Source organism: Poromitra crassiceps (genome assembly GCF_964638095.1).
Source record: "Poromitra crassiceps genome assembly, chromosome: 3".
NCBI lineage: Eukaryota > Metazoa > Chordata > Actinopteri > Beryciformes > Melamphaidae > Poromitra > Poromitra crassiceps.
Window position 1 is genome coordinate 26,924,905 of NC_139625.1, and position 20,712 is coordinate 26,945,616.

The following is a 20,712-nucleotide window of genomic DNA, read 5'->3' on the forward strand; positions in this document are numbered from 1 at the left end:
AATTCACCAGCTCCCTTAAGTGCTTCACCGTGCCAAATGGACATTATGGGTGTATTCACACCTATCTCGTTTGGAGCAGTTGTTCCGAAACGGAGAGCATTTTCCCCCTTGGTGCGGTTCGTTTGGGGGAGTGTGAACACAGCAATCGCACTCGGATGCGGGACAAAACAAGCGGACCGAGATCGCCAAGAAAGGGTGGTCTCGGTCCGCTTCCAAACGAACTCTGGTGCGGTTCGTTTGTGGTGAGAACGTGAGCCGACCTCGATCCGCCACAACAGCAGTAAACGGTGCGCATTTTTGGATAAACCAGCTGCCGTAGTCAGCTGCGCTGTGCGTAATGGCCTGAAGAACGAACATTTTTATCATTTAAAAACAACATCTTTCAGATCCTGTTTTGGCGACTTGTGACTTGTATCGATAAACTTTGGGGGATTTTTGGATCATCAAATCAGCAGTTTGAACTCAATCAACTTACCTCGGACCATGGGAAGCAACGTTAATGTGTTGAATCTCTACGGATTTTGCCTGTAAATTGTGGTGCGCGCCCTCTCTCTCCCTCTCTCTCGCTCTCTCTGGTCTCCATTCAATAAATGAAAACAAATCGTGGTAATCAGAGCCAGCCTTCTTTGTGATAAGATTGTCTGGTTCAATCAGACAATCAGACTGATTGCATGTCTTCCTCGAAATGTCCGTTATTATTAAATTATTTATTAATATTTTATTCCTGACAGGACAGGTGTTCATATAGCCTATGTCTCGGCTAATCCTCATCTCCGTGATAGCCTAATAGCAGAATTTGCGAGGGTCTTTGATCTTCTATCTCCAAATTCCCAATAGCCTAAATAGGCTAAATAAATACATAGGCTTACATAGCCTAGTAGCATACATTAATAAATAAATAAAGAACTTTCTCCCTCTCTCTCTCTCCCGATCCCTCCCTCTTTCTTTCTTTCTTTCTCTCTCTCTCTCTCTCTCTCTCTCTCTCTCCTCGCACGGCGGACGCCCGACATAGCCTAAAATGTAGGTCTAACAAAACGCATTTTTATAATCATATAGGAAAATCTCTGGGAATTATTTTGTCCATCCCGAGAGGCTATTAGCCTATCAGCGTGTCTGCTGGCCAATCCAGGAAGTTTGACAATACTATTTGGACCGTTTGATTTGTGGCTGTGTGAACACAAACGAACCAAGGCACAAATGCAACAATTGTATCAATTAAGTACCTGAATCGGAACAAAGCAAACGACCTACAGGTGTGAATACACCCTATGACTCCATGTACAAAGCCAGGCTGGAAAACATCACAATCTGCTGCATAGTCATTAGGGATGGGGCCGATCCGATCCAATATCGGTATCGGGTGCCGATATTGGCACTAATTCACGGATCGGATCGGAATTGTTTTTTTTGTTTTTTTTTGCAATTCCAGCGCGGGCGCACAGGGGGCGCTGGCCGTAATTTGCCCATGTATAATAGTATCCTTCTTTGCCTTGTATATTTTCTTAATTTTGTCTGCTTTTTGCAAGGTATATTTAAAAAAAAGTCTTTAATTGGCCAAATCTTTTGCCTACTGTATATTCAAGAAAGATATTGGTATCGGCATAATATCAGTATCGGCAGATATCCAAATTCAGGTATTGGAATCGGATCGGAAGTGAAAAAAGTGGATCGGTGCATCCCTAATAATAGTCATAAGAGGTGTATTATTGTTGGAGTTCTGTTGGAGCATTTCAAACAGAGATTAGATCTAGATCCATTACCTCCCTGAGGGAAAGGCTGAACACTGGAGAGAGAGAGATAGAGAGAGAGAGAGAGAGAGAGAGAGACAGAGAGAGAAAGATGGAGAGAGAGAGATGGAGAGAGAGAGATGGCCCTGACGTGGCAGAGAAATAAACCATAAATAAAATGTGAACTCACTTTGACTCCAAACCTCCGCAGCCAATCAACTGTCAGTCAATGTGGGATAAAATAAGGGTGCCTCCAAGGACAACTTACGATCCCCATAAATAAAAGCACAGCGGCTTCAGAGCGGTTGCTCATTGGATGATCCATGTTAAACATGCCTCTGTTTTGTTTGTGTTGGCAGAGATGTTCCCTCTGCCTGAGCTGGCCTTACCTGCATGGGAAGGAAAGCTTTGACATTTCCCTTGTCATCTGCTTCCTCTCCAAGACCCACAGCTGGTAGAATATGCATGAGCGTTTCATAGCTGTGCTCTGCATATCCCCGTGATGACTGAGACACAGTGAGCACAAGCACAGAGGTGCAGTCAGAAAGACAAAAGGCCTGAAAGATGGCAGAGAATATGCTAATGGAGTTGAAAAAGAATGTGAGAAAATCTTACAAAGGACCTTCGAATCGGCATGTACTGTGAATCTAAAACTGAGCCTCTGAGTAGCAAGCTGCATGTACTGTCAATCTAAAACTGAGCCTCTGAGTAGCAAGCTGCATGTACTGTCAATCTAAAACTGAGCCTCTGAGTAGCAAGCTGCATGTACTGTCAATCTAATACTGAGCCTCTGAGTAGCAAGCTGCATGTACTGTCAATCTAATACTGAGCCTCTGAGTAGCAAGCTGCATGTACTGTCAATCTAAAACTGAGCCTCTGAGTAGCAAGCTGCATGTACTGTCAATCTAATACTGAGCCTCTGAGTAGCAAGCTGCATGTACTGTCAATCTAATACTGAGCCTCTGAGTAGCAAGCTGCATGTACTGTCAATCTAAAACTGAGCCTCTGAGTAGCAAGCTCCTGGATTTGGTATGTTTTTAAAAGTATTCCATCAAAAACATCTCTAATCAACTTTTAACCAGGCAATTAAACCCCGCTGACATGGAAGCAGGACGTTGCTGAAGCAGACCTTTCCCCTCTCTCTCTCTGGCAGCATGCTGGAAGGCTTGGGGACTCTCTCACTTACCAGCGGCCAAAGGGAAGCCCTCCAATAATGGAAAATACTGATTTAATAATGCCTTATTATGACTTAATAATGCCTTATTACAGCAGAGCTCAGACACAAAGGAGCCGAAGCCCACGGTGCATTGCAGAATCGATTGAGGAGAGAAATGAGACTTCAGCCCCCTTGTCATTTTTTTGCCCCGATTCGTAAAGATATTGTGTATTTTGCTCAATTCTAATGATTCATACTGGAGCTGCCATGGGCCAGTTTGTTGTCAAAGGGACATCTTATCTGGTGGGATGGTTTTGGGTGGAGGGTAGTGTTGGAGGTGTGAAGGGGCCGGCTCTTGAGGGGTGCTGTAGCACAATCTGCTCACCACCTGCTCAGTGTTGAGGGTTGGGGGCTTTCCGCTTCTCTCACCTCTCTCTCTCTCTCTCTCTCTCTCTCTCTGCGTCACAATCACAGACCATCGAGGTGTGTCTGCTGACAGCATGCTTAACACAGCACCCCCCCCCCCCCCCCACACACACACACACACACACTCACACACACACACACACACACACTCAGCCTGTTTCTGAAGGCTGAATTAGCCATGGCGTGGCTGGAGGCTGGAGCGATGACGGCACATACTGGCCACGCTCAACAACCCAAACACCTGCTTCCTGTCTGGCTGCACATGCTCAGTGGGCCTCCAGGGGAGTGCTGTGTGGCTGCCCTGCTGCTGGGTAGACTGGGCCATTGCTCATTAAGACCCATCTGGCCTCCACGACGGCTTGTTGAGCCCAACACGCATTCATACAATTGTGTTTGCACTTAAAGCTGGATGACACTGAACATGACTCATGGACCAGTTCTGAAACAGTCTTATTTACTTCACATTAATTATCCCTCCCATTGCTGGAAAATTCCCCTCACAGCTTCTTCAACTGCAACATCTGCTGCAACTGATCCTGAAATGGGCCCAGGGGCAAAGAAACTCCCACCCCCACATCTACCAAAAAGTGTACAGTCAACACTGCTTATCATAATAGACTTACTTTTGAGAAATGTGTAACATCTATAAGCATCTAAATCATATTTAGAAGATGCAAGACATGATGCAATCAATCTAAATACAAACAGATCTTGGGGTACTGACATAACATCAATCATGCCCGTGATGCAAAGCAGAGACATATGGAAATAATTACAATATACAAAGCAGTCTGCAGTTTTGCTGACTTCCTCTCTACTTTGTTTCTATATCCTACTCATCTGTCTTTCTTTCTTTTCTTTTTTTTTCTTTTATATAGAGAGAGTGAGCATCTGGATGGTAAAGATGACCAATCACAGGCTTCTCCCCCAGGATGTCAGATAGGATCTCTGTGATTGGCACAGAGCCGTGCAATCTCACATCAGTCCAGGAACCAATTAGAAGACTATCGTGCTGAAAGCCTGCACAATTGACCATATTACTTACAGGATCAAATGGAACTCTAAACAAGGGAGCGAGCCTACAGTACATGCTGTATAACAGCCTACAGTACATGCTGTATAACAGCCTACAGTACATGCTGTATAACAGCCTACAGTACATGCTGTATAACAGCCTACAGTACATGCTGTATAACAGCCTACAGTACATGCTGTATAACAGCCTACAGTACATGCTGTATAACAGCCTACAGTACATGCTGTATAACAGCCTACAGTACATGCTGTATAACAGCCTACAGTACATGCTGTATAACAGCCTACAGTACATGCTGTATAACAGCCTACAGTACATGCTGTATAACAGCCTACAGTACATGCTGTATAACAGCCTACAGTACATGCTGTATAACAGCCTACAGTACATGCTGTATAACAGCCTACAGTACATGCTGTATAACAGCCTACAGTACATGCTGTATAACAGCCTACAGTACATGCTGCATAACAGCCTACAGTACATGCTGCATAACAGCCTACAGTACATGCTGCATAACAGCCTACAGTACATGCTGTATAACAGGCACAGAGTCAGTGTAAAAGGGTTAGGTGACAGGTGAGACGATAAGGTAGACTGTGCCTATTGGCATGAATAAGAAAAACTACTTTCTGGTATTATGTTAGGTGTATATACTAGATGAGTGATTATCATAACTATAAATAATGGTGTGTGCTTTGTCAACACAGTATTAGAGCCATGTGAAATAGCAGGGAACGTCACAGCAGGAATCTAAAACAGCGGGCAGCCTATTCTCACCAAAACACACAAAGAACAAATCAGAGCCAACAGGACATCATAATTGCTATTGTTAGATGGTAAGTGGAACACAAATTCACAGCCAACCACAATATCGCTAGTCACAATATTGTTCTGATTCATTCTATTGGTGTTGGATTCTCTGTCAAGAGGGTTACATGGAAGAGTCTTCTGACATGTGTATTCAGACCCAGCAGCCTTTTGAAATGTGGCTGGGGAGATTATTTAGTTACAGAGTCACATGTATGATGCAATAGGATGCATACACATCACCACCATCACTACCACCACAGTGCCCAGAGAAACTACCAAACGAGACACACTAATGTCTGGTTGCTCATCACGAGGATATGATAATGTGTGACGCCTGTTGACCGTATGGCTGTTCCTCTCAGATCCCCAGGTCAGGGCTCTGGTGAGTAAACTCATTCATTCCTGCATGTTGGAAAAGGGCAGATGGGCCCACCTAGATGTGCAGTGACATGGTGAGGACATCACTGGAATAGAAGCTGTCTGGTTTTTAAAGGGCACTGACATTAACTTATGCAAGTAATGATAAGAGAGAATCCTGTTGCCGGAGCTGTCCACAGCAACAAGCCTGTCGTATAAAAGGGCAACAACAGGAACTTCCTGGATTGCTATTTGACATTCTATCCCACAGTGTAAAAGGCAATATACATCCACCTGCTGTTTGCTCTGCCTCGTCCTGTCTTTCCATACTACAGAGATGGTGTCTTTTGTGTGCTTTACATCAGGGGGCATTTCTGAAAAAAGTCATCGCTCTCCACTCTTTTGAGCCTGCTGTGCACTTTGCCTATGCGTCACGGATGGAGCTGTCCACATGCTCACGGTGCTGAAACGAAGAAAAAAGCCAACCACACAGATCAATGGCATTATTGCTTGTGCTTTTTTCTGCAGTACCACTCGCTACCTTCTGCCTGTTCAGCTGTCAAATCACCATGTGCCTCTCTACTCACTACGGCCAGCTCTTCTTTCAATCTCAGCTAAGAGTCTCCTGAAATATTCATGACTGTGTTACTTGGAGATGACTGGCGTTCATTTTCCTGCCTTTTCATGGGAGACTGAGTTGCTACCTGGTTAGCAAATAATGGGGATCCAATTAAACAAATAAATAAACTTAGTCCACACTCTTCCTTTTGCGAGTCTTAGGTAACTAAATCTGGCCACTGGAAAGCATGATACTAGGATACTGAGTCAAGCTCATTCACTCAACTCATTTTTACTGTAGGTCAATGACATTTTATTCATGTCTCTCAGAGGATTTTTAAAGCATAAAGCCTCTAGTAGCGGAACAATAATAAGAGCCTCGAAACATGATAGCACTGCTCTCTAATTAACGATATACGGTACACACTAATTGCCACCATCAAGGTTACTAATTCATTTAGTGTGTAAATGAACCTCGGCGTACATTTCAGCCCAGTAAGTGGGCTCTTGTCATCTTCATTAAAACCCACAGGTCACACTAAAATGTCAAATAAAGGCCAGTTTTCTTCAACACAGCCAAATGCTGCAGATGGTACTGTAAGAAAAACCTCATTACCTGAATATAATATAGAATTTGCCTTGGCTTTTAAATGGCAAGACTATACAAGGTAACACACTCACAGATGCAAGAAATATATAATTGCCAGCAGAAGTAAGTTTACTTATAGGCTAAAATGACTACACTACAGACAGTCATGGAGTTCTGGACAAAATCATACAATACAATACAATATAATACAAATATAGGCTCTAATAATACAAATATTCTCAAATCCGGGTTCTCAAATGTGCGTCCCTGGCCCTAATGTGAACTAGGAGTCCTTGATATGAAAAAGGTTGAGGATCACTGTGCTAAGTATTTAAACCTTGCCTTAAGGTTTTGTATAGTTCAATTACATGCAGAAAGAAACAGTTTAATTAGGTGCAGCAGGATCAGCATCAACAGGTCAAACCAATAAGGCTTTGTGTCTGAGTGAATCCACCAGACTAGAGCCCAGGCAGCAGACAGTAAGAGAGACGTGGCAGCATGGCCTGTAACGTATTGCGTTATATCAGTACATGCTGTGGAAAGATTGATTGATTGCACATTCTCTATCTGGGAAACGGGAACCCCATATTGCTGTAAGGGAAACCTGTAGGCTAGATGAGACCAAAACAGACGGGCGCATGAGGAATGGGTGTAGGCTAGGTCTGGATGTAACAGTCTGACAGGTTGCCAACACTATCATCATCCTCATTAACCGACGAAAAGCAATAGGCTACAAACATGATACAGGAAGCTACGACTCAAACCGAGGCTGCCCCACTTCTTGATTTCAGTCCTAAGGTAGAAGTGATTCTAATTCAAGATTCAAGATTCAAATTGAGAGAATGTGATTGTCTTGCCATGAGAGGATTTGGGATTTTGTTTCCTATTATTTATGCGCCGATTGCTGCAGCGCTGACAGCAGCCGAGCCGATACACCCACCTCCCTCCCTCCCTCCAGCTTTGTAACTTGATTTAAAAAAAATAACGCCACAAAATAACGCAATAAATCACCAACCCGCGTTTACATGACACCATACAGACGCATGAGTTGAAAATTCACATCGCTCACCTCACAAAGCTTCCTGGTCGGTGGCGTCTGCTGATGGGGGATGATGCTCTCGTTGCCCAGATTGCCAAGAAACAAGAGAAACTCCCACCTACTCAGGGGCCGTCTGACAATTAAACACCTGCCCGAAAGGTTGGCTAAGGGAGCGTCGAACTTGTTTTAACCCCTAGACCTAAATCTTCATTCAAATTTTACGATATGCGAATTGATTACACTTACATAATATTTTGATCAGGTAACTCAGTGGAAGGTAGCCTACATGCCACGCCCCACAACAATGAAATAATTCCTGCAGGCTATCATGACACATAAGTGTGATGTGCGCTCGTTGTGGAATATATAGGCTATATACATCAAATCAAGTCCATATTACCATTTGACACGACTCAAATTGAGAGGTAAAATTATTGAGGATGCAATGCCACCTACTGGAAAGTTGACTTTCTTGCACTGTCCAAAAACAAAAGTCACGACTGACTGGCTTCCATTCGCCTATAGGCTTATTTTATTGTAGTTATGTATTTAAATGACTCGAAGAATAAAAGTAATACGCAAATCTAAACCAGTCTCTAAAGATGCAGCAGTGATGTGTAGAGGATGACTTGTTGGTGATCATCATAACACCAGCATGAACACAAATACTCAGACTCTATTACAGAAACACAATTAGCCTATGATCATGTTTTCTTCAAAACTCACACATTAAACCATATTTAGGTGGATTTTCCCTCTACTACAATCCTGGCTATGATACATCGACACGACATGTTAAACACAATTGATGTCCGAAATATTAATAGCCAAAAAAGGAAGAACAGACGCATCCAGACCAACAGGCGGCGGTAGACAAAACAGCAGCCCCCCACAGCTGTGAGAGAAAGACATTTAACGTGAACGAGACGCGTTCCTTGTGAATGAGTGTGAATGAGCCTCATACAGTAAGCGGAGATCCCAGGGTTCGTGGTGCTGAAAGGACAGCTCCTTCACCGCAGGTAGGCAGCCTGTGCATGTTGAAGATGATGATAATTGCATCGTCACCTAAATTAAGTAGCCTAATTTAGGCCAACAACTGGCACATCTGCCTCATGTCTTGGCCGAGGAAAAGAGAAAACACGCCTGCAATAACGTTATCTTTAAAGGGTGTCGTTAATGATTTCTGAGTGTCGTAGGCTACTCGTGCATTGATTTACAGTAGGGCTTCCCAGACGTGTTCATGTCAAGGCCAACACATAGATACAAAATAGGACACAGACACCCCATTTTAGAGCTTTTTGTCTGCAGCACCCCATCTGAGAGGATTTCTGTTTGATATGATTTTATAGCCTATAGAACTGGACATCTGTTTATACAGTATATCACATCTATATCATTGTCGCATTGTCTTATTATCAAATTAATTGACCCTCTGGAATGGAATCCCCTCAAGGACCCCTGCTGGGAGTCCTTTGGATTCCCTGCATTGCTATGCTCCTTATTTTTTAGGCTGCAAGCTTAGATTCATTTTCTTTAAAGAAGGAACACTGATCTCACTGAAGTGACTGAAGTCTCTTCTCTAATAGGGGCCAGGCCAGCTTTAAATTTCAACAAGAATCACATCGCTTCACATCAATCGCCCCAAACCAAATAATCCTATATCCAAATCAAATCCTTGGAAGCCTGTCATCGTTTTTCTGTCTCTCTGTGGGGACTACGGATGTAATTTAGCATTCTTGCTAACTCCGGCTTATTTACGTTGCCTTGTGTAATGTTCATGAATATGCACTGTCCCGTCCAAATAAACAAATAAAGTAAAGTAAAGTAAAGTCATCTGATTTGTTTCATTTGAGCGCTTGAAGTACCCAACTTGGCATTCGAGCTGCTCCCATCGTCGGTTTAGGGTCCCAAGGTCCAGCCGGAATATCTATAAGAACTCCTTTATCCCCTCTGCCATACTAGCACTGAATAAATAAATGAATCTGTTTTGTATGGCCTGCTGTGTTATGTATAGGTTAGGTAATATTTTAGGTAGGTAGGTATTTCTAGGTATTTAGATAGGTAGGTAGGCATTTTAGATACATGTAGGTAGGTATTTTGTAATTTGTTTTTGTTTTTCCATGACAAGCTGTTGCTATCTGCTAACTTGCACCATGTAGGATATATGTTCTATGTTCTATGTTCTCTATGTTTTATGGTGTGCTGATTGTGCACAATACATAACATACTGTATGTGCTGTGAAGAGAAGCCAAAGACAAATTTCCACTAAGGTGGACAATGAAGTAAATCAAATCAAATCAAATCAAATCAAAAGTACTCACTCATCTCAGTTTCACTTGTCAATTCAGCTCATGATAACAGGAGCCACAGCTCCATCTGCCCTAATATAGACCAACTGTGCTTGCTTCTTACTTACTTACTTACTTCTTCACTCTCACACAGGTATGTTTAGCAGGATGTTGAAGCTGAGACTCCTCAATGCTGTAGCACCTGCCTACTTCTTCATCGCTACAGCAGTCACCTTCATTTTGCACTTCGGCTTCTTCATCCCAACAATATTCCCAAGGAGCCCAGACATATCACTGACAGGTACAGTGCTTCACACCACTGTTTTCCTCTTCATGATGCTCAATGCACTGGGAAATTACTTAATGACTATCAAATATCCTGCTGAAAGTGCCAGTGAGACTGTGATACCGGTTTGTTCGCCGGACTGTCCGGATAAAGTGGACGCCCACTACCTCCTGAACGGCCGTCACTTCTGCAAACTCTGCAAGAAGGTCATTCTCAAGAGGGACCACCACTGTTTCTTCACAGGGAACTGCATCGGCAACAGAAACATGCGTTACTTCATCATGTTCTGCATCTACACATCAGGCACCTGTTTGTACTCTCTGGTTCTCGGTGTGGCCTTCCTGACAGTGGAATACTCCATCTCCTTTGAGAACCCGCTCACATTCCTGACTCTGCTTCCCCTCTCCACCAGTTACTTCTTCATGGGTGAGTTGTTTTGTAGTGGACATTTCTGTAATAATAAGAGACTGGCAATTTGAGAAATGTCCATCTCTTTTATTGCTTGCGAGCAAGGCCCATGTCCGCACATCAAGAGTGTCAAGCAAAAAGCAAAGATTCATGAAAAGTCAGCACAATTACTGATAACAGTGTTGTTTTTCATAAACTGATGACAAGCCAAAACCAAGACAGAAGCTCTATTCAACAAAGAAATTATATTATAATTGATACATGAAGAACATCTTCAGGTTCTTTAAGATAAGTGTCTTGGGTGAACAGAAAACGAGTTCAGGCTGGCTTCTTATCTCACTCAAAAGAGCAAGTTTGCAAATTCCACACACAAGTTCCCACAGAGACAGAGAGAGTACATGATTAAAAACAGTAGTATGGAGAATCTAATTTCTATCCAAATTCATACTTTTCTTTTCTTATTCAAATCAAGCTGATAAAGGAATCTACAGTAATGTAATGTAATGGCACCTACTGATGGATAAACACCCCCCTCATCAGAATGCTTTCTCCCCACCAGGCGTCATCTCAGGCCTGCAGTTGTTCCTGGTACTGATGCTGTACGTGTGGCTGGGCATCGGCCTGGTGTGCGCGGGCTTCTGCTGCCAGCAGGTGCTGCTGGTGGCCCGGGGGCAGACCTGGTGCCAGCTGCAGCGGGGGAAACTGCTGGAGAACCGCAGCCCCTGGAGAGCCAACCTCAGGGATGTTTTCGGAAGCCGCTGGGCTCTGGGGCTCCTTCTGCCCGTGCAGACGGTGGAGACGTACTGTGAAGATGTGGCCGCAGCACACAAACATGACTGATTGATGCCTGGATTTCCTATCACCAGCTCCTACTAGTTCACACATGCAAGCTGTGAGAAATGTTTGGTTGGGAGTCATGTGGTGAACGGTTTGGATAGGAAATGAATGCTTTACGATCTCTAAAATAGTCTGTGAAGTTGTTAGAAGTATTAGAACACATTCCTTAAAGGACAGGAGCCATAAAAGCAATGTGATTTTTAACTTTTTTTTTTTTTTTTTTAACATAATCTGTGTATGTTTAAGTAGCTTTACAAGGCAATTTTAAGAGTTATAAGTTGGTCATTTTGGACATGCAAGAGTTTTACATACACTACTACAACATGTAAAGATGGCCGTAAGTGCATGTTCACAACTTTGCATTTTTGTACTACATGCTTGCTAATGATTTCAACACCTGTGCCATGTTCCATACAGCGCTCTGCAATTTCCAGTCAAAATATGTTCCACACTTTGAAGTAGGATGTTACCATTTCATACTTTCAGGAAAATGGTGGTATAGTTAGTTCTCCTAACAATATTTGACTTTGACCCCAAGGCCTAGCAGACAAGGAATATTAAATGTATATTGATCCACACAGCACAAACTGCCAGGCTTGATATTGATAAACAGGGACACTAACAACAAGCTGTTACATATGAGTCTGCTACAATTTCTACAGAATGTGACTCAGACAAGAAGTTAAGTTATGAATGAAGGAAATCACTGTAATACGCTGCTTTACAGGAACGGGCGGGGGAAATATAAAGATGACACAGCATTTCTCCTACAAAGAGTGGTGTGGGGCTATCCAGGGTATTAACCATGATGTGCCATAAAATCACGTCTTTCCTGCTTACAGACGACCCCAAAGATGAGAGATTCACTACATCTCTAACAATAGGGGCTTTATGATAGGGTTGATGGGATTTTCCAGTTATACTCCAGCTGCAGTTATAACATTTACTGTCAAAGAAGTTTTATAAGTGATATCAGTGTCTGTATTCATGGAATTCAATTCTAAATAGAACTTTACTTTTTAGAACTATTTTTGTCTATTCCTGTTCCACCAATAAAACTAATCAAACAAGCTTTTTTTTTACCATCCGTGAGAGCGGGCTGGTATTGTTTTCACCTTGTCAGTCTGTGTGTGTGTGTGTGTGTGTGTGTGTGTGTGTGTGTGTGTGTGTGTCATCAATGCAAAATGTGGTCCTGGAGACACCTATTGTAGCGGGAACTATACCACGGAAGTGGTTTTATGGACAGATTTTGTCACCACGATAGCATCAAGACTGTGTAGCCACGAAACTTTACAGATGTGTAGTTGACCTCAAAATGAAGGCAGATACACAGATATATTGGACCCCCAAACTTTACGCCCCTGGCTGGCCCACATTAGCTTTAAGTCATGGGCATCGTGGCTGGTATGATCCCATTGCAAGATGGTCTCTAGTTTAATCTGTAGCCATACTAGACATACTGAGTTAGTATTGTTAAACAAATGGAGGCACAGATTTTTTTTTGAACAAAACATAGTTTTATGACAATTAATTATTCATCAAAGTGACTAATGCTAAAAAATAAAAAGTACAAAGAGGGCACCTCACCACAATAGGAAAAGCACTGATCTCTGGAAAGAAATCTACAAACAAAACAAATCATCTTCGTTCTGTTACCTTCTTCTTTTTCTCTCTCTTGGAACCAAGTCTGACTTGATATCTTATCAATTTTACATTTGACTATTAAATATTGTGCCGGTAGCCTACATTGTATTGTAGCTAAATGAGGCACAGAATTGTTAGCCTAGAGTTAAACCAACCTTTAAAAGTGAATTTACTTAGCAGCAGTGTCGCTACAGACATCTTGACACTGTTATTTCTACCACAGCTGTAGCAGTAGTGGATGTATTACCAAGCCAGGGTCATTCATATTTTCTAATTTCACAGGAAAATAGTACACTTCTTTGGAGACTTTAAAGTACTTTCAAGTTTTTTCCACATTTAGTACTCAAAGAAATAAAGAGAAACCTTTGCAGTTCTCTAAACATTAGTTTACAGTAGACCAAGCACTGATATGAAACACAAATATGGACATGTTCAAAAGGCACAGGCAACTGGATAAACGTTCATAGCAAATTTGTGTTCGATCAAGACAGAAAAGCAATGCTCATTTAGACATGTAACACCTAACATTGCTCTAAAAATTGCAACAGCAATCGTATTGCTAAAGTGCAGGAGTTTGTAACACAAAACAGAAAGCAACTATTAGTTGCCATTTCTCTGTCCCATTAATTAGTTCAAATTAAAACCGTCACATTAAGCTTTAAAATGCAGCAGGAATGAACATGCCAGCAAGGATCTTAAGTCAGGACAACTACATGGATACAGCACTTGACTAGAGCTGCAAGTTGAGATTTTACCATTTGAAGGTTTTAAAGTTCTTTTGATATGGAGCCAGCTTTGTCAGTCAATTGAAATAAGGTAATCTATATCGTTATATCAACATAGCAGTCTTGACCAGATAGATCGAAAATAAATAATACTGACCACCACCAGTTGTTGACACCAACAGTAAAAACATCAAAGTAATGTTATGGTTTAACTCTGAATCATCTTGATGAGCTCTAGTGAGGTTTCTTCTTCATGAAGAAGCCTGAGGTTATACTCTTATCAGTGACGTACAGTTCTTATGAAAACATGTCTGCTTCATTATTGTTGAGTATTGTTTACCATGCTAAAAAAGCAGTAAAACAAGTATGAATTTGCATCCCAGTAATGAGCAGATTAAAACCTATAGGCCATGTGTGTTAATGATATTGAGGTTTCCATTTGGTCCAAAAAATAACGTATGCTTACATTTCTCTACAGCAATCAGATTCCAGACATGTACAGGTGAGAAATAAATAGACGCCACCTGTCCCTGCATGTGCTGTAAGGCAGTGGTCCCCAACCACCGCGCCGCGGACCAGTACCGGGCCACAACGCATTTGGTACCGGGCCCGGGCCGCGAGCCCGGTTAAAAAAATAAAAAATAAACATAGGCTATAATATTATAGGCTGTGTGTGGTAGTTGAAACAGTTTCAAGTTGACGTTTATTTATGTTTGTAGTTGAAACAAAAACATAAATACTGTAGGCTACATACAGTATAACACAAAAGGCTGTTATTTACCCTTTGTCGCCACCTGGTGAGTAAATATATATGTAACAAACCATTAAAATTGACAAGCGGTCTGCAACTTTTTTCTCCATGTATCTACCGGTCCTTGGCACAAAAAAGGTTGAGAACCCCTGCTGTAGGGCATGCGTTAACTAGCAGGTCAACATAGGAGCCATATGCCTATTACAAGTGCTGCTGCTATTTTGAAATGGCAGAGGGAAGAAAAAAACATTGTAGGCAATAGTTTTAAATGTAAGTTATAAGGGGGTTTCCCAATTTTTTGAGTAGCCAGCCAGATGGGAAAAGTAGCCAGCTAATGGAAGTTTGTGATGGCAAGCTAAATTTTTTCCGTTGCTTTCTTTTTTTTTATTACCAAATCAACAACCCTTAAATATATTTAATGGCTTAAAATAACAAACAAAAATTATTACAGGACCAATGCTCAATTGAAAAATAAACATGTTTTCTGTAACTGTGAATGTTTAATGTACTTTCTTCAATCAGTGCAGAAGAAATAAGTAGTTTGAAACAAAAAATATAAATAGCAATAAATATAATACCAAATGCATATTGTAGTCTTCTCAGACTCGATCTCTCTCCTGAGTACTATTGCACTCACAGAAGCATGCTTCTTAACTTCCCCAGTTAACAGTGGATGTGCTTGAGCTTGTTTGTAGCCAGCAGTTCATGTTTTTGGCTCCCATGACGTGTAAAAATTAGGTGAGTCCTCCTCACAACCCCCAGACAGGAACATGCAAGCACAGGATGGTGAACTGTGACATTAACTAATGACATATTTAATTTCATTTAGGCAATTTCACTTGATTAATTGTTACAAGCCTAGATGTACTATAGTGTAGGGCTGGACGATACAGTTGAAATCAAGATTTTTTTCTGTATCGATATACAGTATATCACCATATTGCTCATATATGCTCAATCTCATTAAATCCAGTTGAACTGAGATGTCAAACAAAATAGAAATAGTGAAAAAATGTTTCATACTACATTTGGGTTCATTTTAGAGTAAAATTTGCTTGCCATCAATTTAGACAAAATTGTGTCTCACAATATTCCAAAATCACCATATCATCATGATATGATTCCACTGAAAGACAGTACGGTAAACGATAATATTGAATTATCGCCCAGCCCTAGTATAGTGTTCACTATTTCACAAGAAGAAAGCTGTTATTGCAAAGATTTGAGATATGGTCAAATCTTATACTAAAATTGTTTTTCCCATTCCATACATCATCTCGCACCCCAATGAAAACATCTTGCGACCCTCTGGGCAGGCCCTGACTCCCAGATTGAGAACCGCTGGCTTAGTCCACCGATACATTATGCCAGGAGGCTCTGAGCTTTGGCCACCAGGCCCTGTTCCTCCTTGTCCGAGTCGTGCAGGGCGAGCTGGAGCTTAGTCCAGAGTTGAGCGTCTCCGCTGCTCAGAGCCTCCATCAGCAGAGCAGTCTGCTCCCGGAGCTGCTGCAGCTGGCCTTGGGTGCGCCGGTTCTCCTTGATCAGCTGCTTTGTGCGCAAAGTGATCCCGAGCAAGCCGGAGTTGTTAAGAATGTTATAGGTGTTGCTGAAACGCTTGAGTTTGTTGCCGTCCGGAGAGAGGACGTCCTCGTATTTGTCGGCATGGTTGCCGTCTAGCACCGAGCCAAATTGGGGAAAGTCGGAGGGCAGAGAGCCGGTCTCTGTCACCAGGGAGGGAGGCTTGTCGCTGAGCTGCAGCAGGAGCGCCTCCTGACAGTCAGCTGCTGCTGGTGCCTGGTTGCTCCCTGCTTCAAAGCTGGAGACGGGCTTGACGGGTGTCTGCGGGGCGGGCTGGGGGCTAGACAACCGGTGGCCGTGGTGATGCCTCCGGTGTCGCTGGACATACCCTGATGCTGAACTGCCCCTCACCCGAGAAGATCCCTGCTTCTTAGTGGGTGCCTCCCCAGGGTGGGGGGCGATTCTGGTATATGACTTGAGGATGGGCAGGTAGTTCTTTGATTGCCTGTGATTTTCAGAGCCAGGCTTCGGTGAGCTGCTGTTTGATACCATGGGCTGGAGAAGGACCACCTGGGACTGAGGCATCATTTCCAAGGGTGAAGGAAAGCCCCACTGTTTTTCTGTTGGAGTCATGGGGTTTGGCTAAGAAAACAAAAATGCCATCATTATATTACTATAATCTGTGCTATAGCATATACCAACTGTAAATATCACATTCTATCTCATAATAATTATACATATTTATATATATTTGCAGTATATACAAATGGAGCTAACAGACGAGACAATGCGAGTATAATCCATTAAATATAACTAAATCAAACTACAAACTACACAAAGGCTTTACACACATGTACAGTACATTCTAAATCTAGGGAAATTTAACCATGAACAGACACAGATTAGAAAAATATTATTTACTGAGCAGCATTTCCTATGTCTTTCACTGAGCAGATGTCCATCATATTAACTGAGTAACCAGGCAAGCCGAGACACTTTTGCGATAAACCAGAGGTGCTATGAAATTAGATTAATAGAGAAATGTCAACAAGGGAGCACAGCGAGAGAAGAGATTGATCTAAGGAAGAAACATGAAAAGTGTAAATGTTGGCAGGTAGGTTAACTGTACCAGCTACTCCATTCTCAGCCCAGCCCATCAGCTGTTAGCTACCACAACAATAACACACAAGGATGTTGACAAAGACACTAGATGTTGACAAAGACACAGTAACATACAGTAGTATGTTACTGTGAATCACATTTCAGTAGATGACCTCCCAAAAATCTGTTTTAATCTTGCTCACCAACAGGAACGCAGATCCTGGGTTAAAATCGTGGATTAAAAAATGGCTAAGAGCCAAATTTGGTAATTAGTGTGAAAAGTTTATTAGTCCAGGGCTAAGAGCCAAAAAGGAGACAGTCTAGCAACCTCCGGCAGCTGTGAGCCAGACAGGCAGACGTGATGCTGTACTACATTACCTGCTTTAAGACGAAGTTGTTCATGATGATCATAGGAGACAGGCCAGTGTAGGAGCCTCCCATCAAAGCCACCTGGGGACTGGTCTGGTCCTGGCCCAATATAGACACACTCCTACCTGCATCCTCAGAGTCAGTCAGGTCAACTGCACTCAGATACCCAGAGCTGGCATCTGAGGAGGGGAAGACAAGCACATGGTTCTCATCAAGTTTGAAAGGAACAGATTGTGTTTTGTCATATACAATACCCCAACCAGAACATTAGAACGATGAAAGCAGTGCCAGAGGTAACAATCTCTAGGGCTTTTGTAAATGGAAACCATCAACCTGATAAAGGGGATGCGTTACCCAGACCTAAAACCAGGTCAGCCCTCGTACAGTACATCCAGGAGGCAAAAGAAGATAGCCTACTAAAGGTGACCTAGATCTCTGGACTTGATAAGGGCCATCACCCCCATCTATTAACATATTAGGCTCCCCAGTTAACTTTTTAACCTTAACTTTAAAAGTGCACAAAAGACAAAACCAGCACGTTGGCACCATTACCAAGTGAGACTCTCAAAAAGCATGGATAGTAGTAGCAATGTAATTGAGATACAAACCTGAGAAGCTTGAATCTCTCTCCATTTCGGGCTTGGATATTATTCCAACGTGTGTTGCCCTGGTGAGCGGTGGTCTCCTGTGTCCCTCTGGCTTACTGAAGCTGCTCATGCTTGTCTGTTCTGGTAAAAAACAGATGGTTGTTAGCTCACTGGCTAACTCAGATTGTTAGCTGCCAATAGCTGGCTGTTAGTCTGAATTTTGCAAGAGCAAAAACTAGCAAGGCCATGGCACTGTTCAATGTGTTTTGCCTTGTGTACTGCTGAGTCTTGGATTTGATCACAATCTACCATGGCAACAACAAGACCAGACTGCTCCACAGCACCCAGTAAGGAAGGATTGCAAATCGAAATAGTCAAGAGGAAGTCCATACTGACTTGTTACTTGTCAAAAAAAAATCTGTAGTTTTTTCAGTATATAGGTTTGTTTTCAACCATTTTTTTTAACATTCCTCTTTAAATAGCCTTTATGATCTCTTTTTTTTTCTCTCTCTCTCTCTCTCTCTCTCTCACACACACACACACACACACACAGAAGAAGTCCATTTATGTATTGCTTTTATTTCATGTTATTTATTCATCTATTTATTTACTAATTTGTTTACTTATTTTAATTATAGGCTTGACAGTGGTCTGCCGGGGCCAACTCAGACTTGAGTCTCCTATTACTACTATTCTTAACATCGGTCAGAGTGTAAACACAACATGGAGTTATCACAGCAAACGATAGGAGTCTGGCCTGAGCCGTGGATATGACCAGCTGGGTTACATGCTGCCACTCCGACGTTCTGCCACTCCGAAATATCGGCACTCCGAAAGGGGGTCTATATTCCCCGTTTTTCACTAACCTCTCCCAGCCCCCACGCCAAACCTAACCTCCCCCCATGCCTAAACCTAACCTCCCCCAGACCCTAACCCAAAACCTAACCTCTCCCACCCCCACGCCTAAACCTAAGGTCGGCATTGCGGCTTCTAAGGTGAACGACCGCCAGTCCGAATAATGGAAGTTAACGTTCGGAGTGGCAGCATGTCGGAAAGGCAGAGGAACCCCGACCAGCTGCGCTGTTAGGTAGCAAGTCGTTTAGCTAAACGTTAGCATGGCTAACATGCTAACATGGCTGTTATGATGATCTTGCCGCTAATTGCCTAACTTGGCTGTTGCACCAAACATATACTCGCCTTTTGACACATGTAACATTACTGACTGGCTGCATGCACGACTGCCTGAATGCATGTTTTATGAATAAGCACAATACTGCAGTACTGCTGCTGCCCCCGGGGAGCTAAGCTAACGTTAGCTCACTATCGCTAGCTTGACAAACCAGCTCACCACGAAGCTGAATCGATGAGCTAATTAACGATTTACGGCAGATTTGTGGTTTTGTAAGATCCTTACCAGACGTTGTCGCCTAAGAAAAACAAACCTACAGCATCCAAGCCGATGGTAGTTTTCCGCTATGTAGCTGTTAGCGACACTGATCTCTACGCTTTGTTTTGTACTTCTTGTTGTTTACGGCGTGACGCAGTTTCCCTCAACCATCTCTATGCCCTCAACGCTGCCTACGTCCAGACGAGAGTAGACCATTGACATAATTTCTTTATCTCAGTGGAGCAAACTCGTGTTCATTTCACAGCAACCCTTTTGAGGTGGTAAACGCAGGAAGTAAAGCAGCTGTACACTAATACCAGCATTAATTATGCTTCCATTCTGTTTAGGCGTTCCAGTGCCAGGTGCCCTCATTGATGCTAATGATTACACCTGCTTTACCACCTCAAAAGGTTGCTGTGCATGAAAGTTTCATCATATAATCTACAATCTAGCTACATACCCGAAATGTTTTAGGTTTAATTTCAGATGGGGAGGTAGTGGTACTCTGTCTGACCTCTGGTGACTTTAGAGGTCATTGACCTCAGCAATGCATTTTTCCAGTTTTTGCCCCATATCGCATTAGCTATCATTATACAACAACAGTTAGTTCCGGCCGAGCAATTTGATTGGAAGAGGGATCCTAGCAGTGCTGGCATCCTGGCATTTCATGGTAACAGCACTGGCACTTCACTGTGTGTGTATATCACTCCGCTTCACAGCTGCTCTAAATCATTGACTGCCTTGCAAATTATTTGACAAAAATGCTATTACTACTTGATGAATAGCTTGTTTATGTTGTACAACTGTTGTATAAAAGCAATATCACACTCGAGGTTGTTGTCTAATAATCATCACAGCTGTGATTATCTTCGGCACGAGGCCGCGACCGAATCACAGCCATGACGATATAACATCACTCCCTCTCTGTGATATTGCTTAATCAGCAGCAGCAGCAGCAGCAGCAGTCATGTATCTTGCCACATTATGCTTATACTGTACACACCTCTCTCTCTCTCTCTGATATTATAGGCTATATATATATCACTACAGTACTACTGTGCATGCTCAGAAATGCAATCTCTTTGAACTCTAACTGCTCCTTCATACAA

General features: G+C 42.6%; 3 protein-coding genes across 4 annotated transcripts in view; 1 reads left to right on the top strand and 2 right to left on the bottom strand.

The window, feature by feature from the left end:
- Window positions 1–20,712, bottom strand: part of tmem63c (transmembrane protein 63C) — a gene marked incomplete at its 3' end in the record, with an annotated part of 85,575 nt that overhangs the window by 45,108 nt on the left and 19,755 nt on the right. The gene's annotated exons all lie outside the window — the stretch shown is intronic.
- Window positions 8,629–11,524, top strand: zdhhc22 (zDHHC palmitoyltransferase 22; the record flags this gene model as incomplete). The annotated part of the gene is made up of 3 exons (XM_083634432.1): window positions 8,629–8,720; window positions 10,145–10,702; window positions 11,244–11,524. The coding sequence occupies exons 2-3, from the start codon at window positions 10,147–10,149 to the stop codon at window positions 11,522–11,524; spliced, it is 837 nt and encodes a 278-aa protein (XP_083490558.1). The 5' UTR covers window positions 8,629–8,720; window positions 10,145–10,146.
- On the bottom strand, window positions 13,071–19,750 carry cipca (CLOCK-interacting pacemaker a). Of its 2 annotated transcripts, none has more exons than XM_083632695.1 (4): window positions 19,631–19,750; window positions 18,238–18,357; window positions 17,639–17,808; window positions 13,071–16,801 (listed from the first exon to the last, which is right to left on the bottom strand). In XM_083632695.1, the coding sequence occupies exons 2-4, from the start codon at window positions 18,344–18,346 to the stop codon at window positions 16,004–16,006; spliced, it is 1,077 nt and encodes a 358-aa protein (XP_083488821.1). In that variant the 5' UTR covers window positions 18,347–18,357; window positions 19,631–19,750; the 3' UTR covers window positions 13,071–16,003. The 2 variants fall into 2 exon arrangements, with proteins under 2 accessions (XP_083488821.1, XP_083488822.1); XM_083632696.1 differs by having other exon boundaries at window positions 18,238–18,352; window positions 19,631–19,737.

What these genes read in the sequence shown, in the direction of transcription:
- cipca (XM_083632695.1), bottom strand. Translation starts at nt 18,346, where the DNA reads ATGAGCAGCTTCAGTAAGCCAGAGGGACACAGGAGACCACCGCTCACC. An exon ending in GAGAGATTCAAGCTTCTCAG is followed by an intron (nt 17,809 to 18,237) that starts GTTTGTATCTCA and finishes TCCCCTCCTCAG; the next exon opens with ATGCCAGCTCTGGGTATCTG. An exon ending in ACAACTTCGTCTTAAAGCAG is followed by an intron (nt 16,802 to 17,638) that starts GTAATGTAGTAC and finishes TTGTTTTCTTAG; the next exon opens with CCAAACCCCATGACTCCAAC.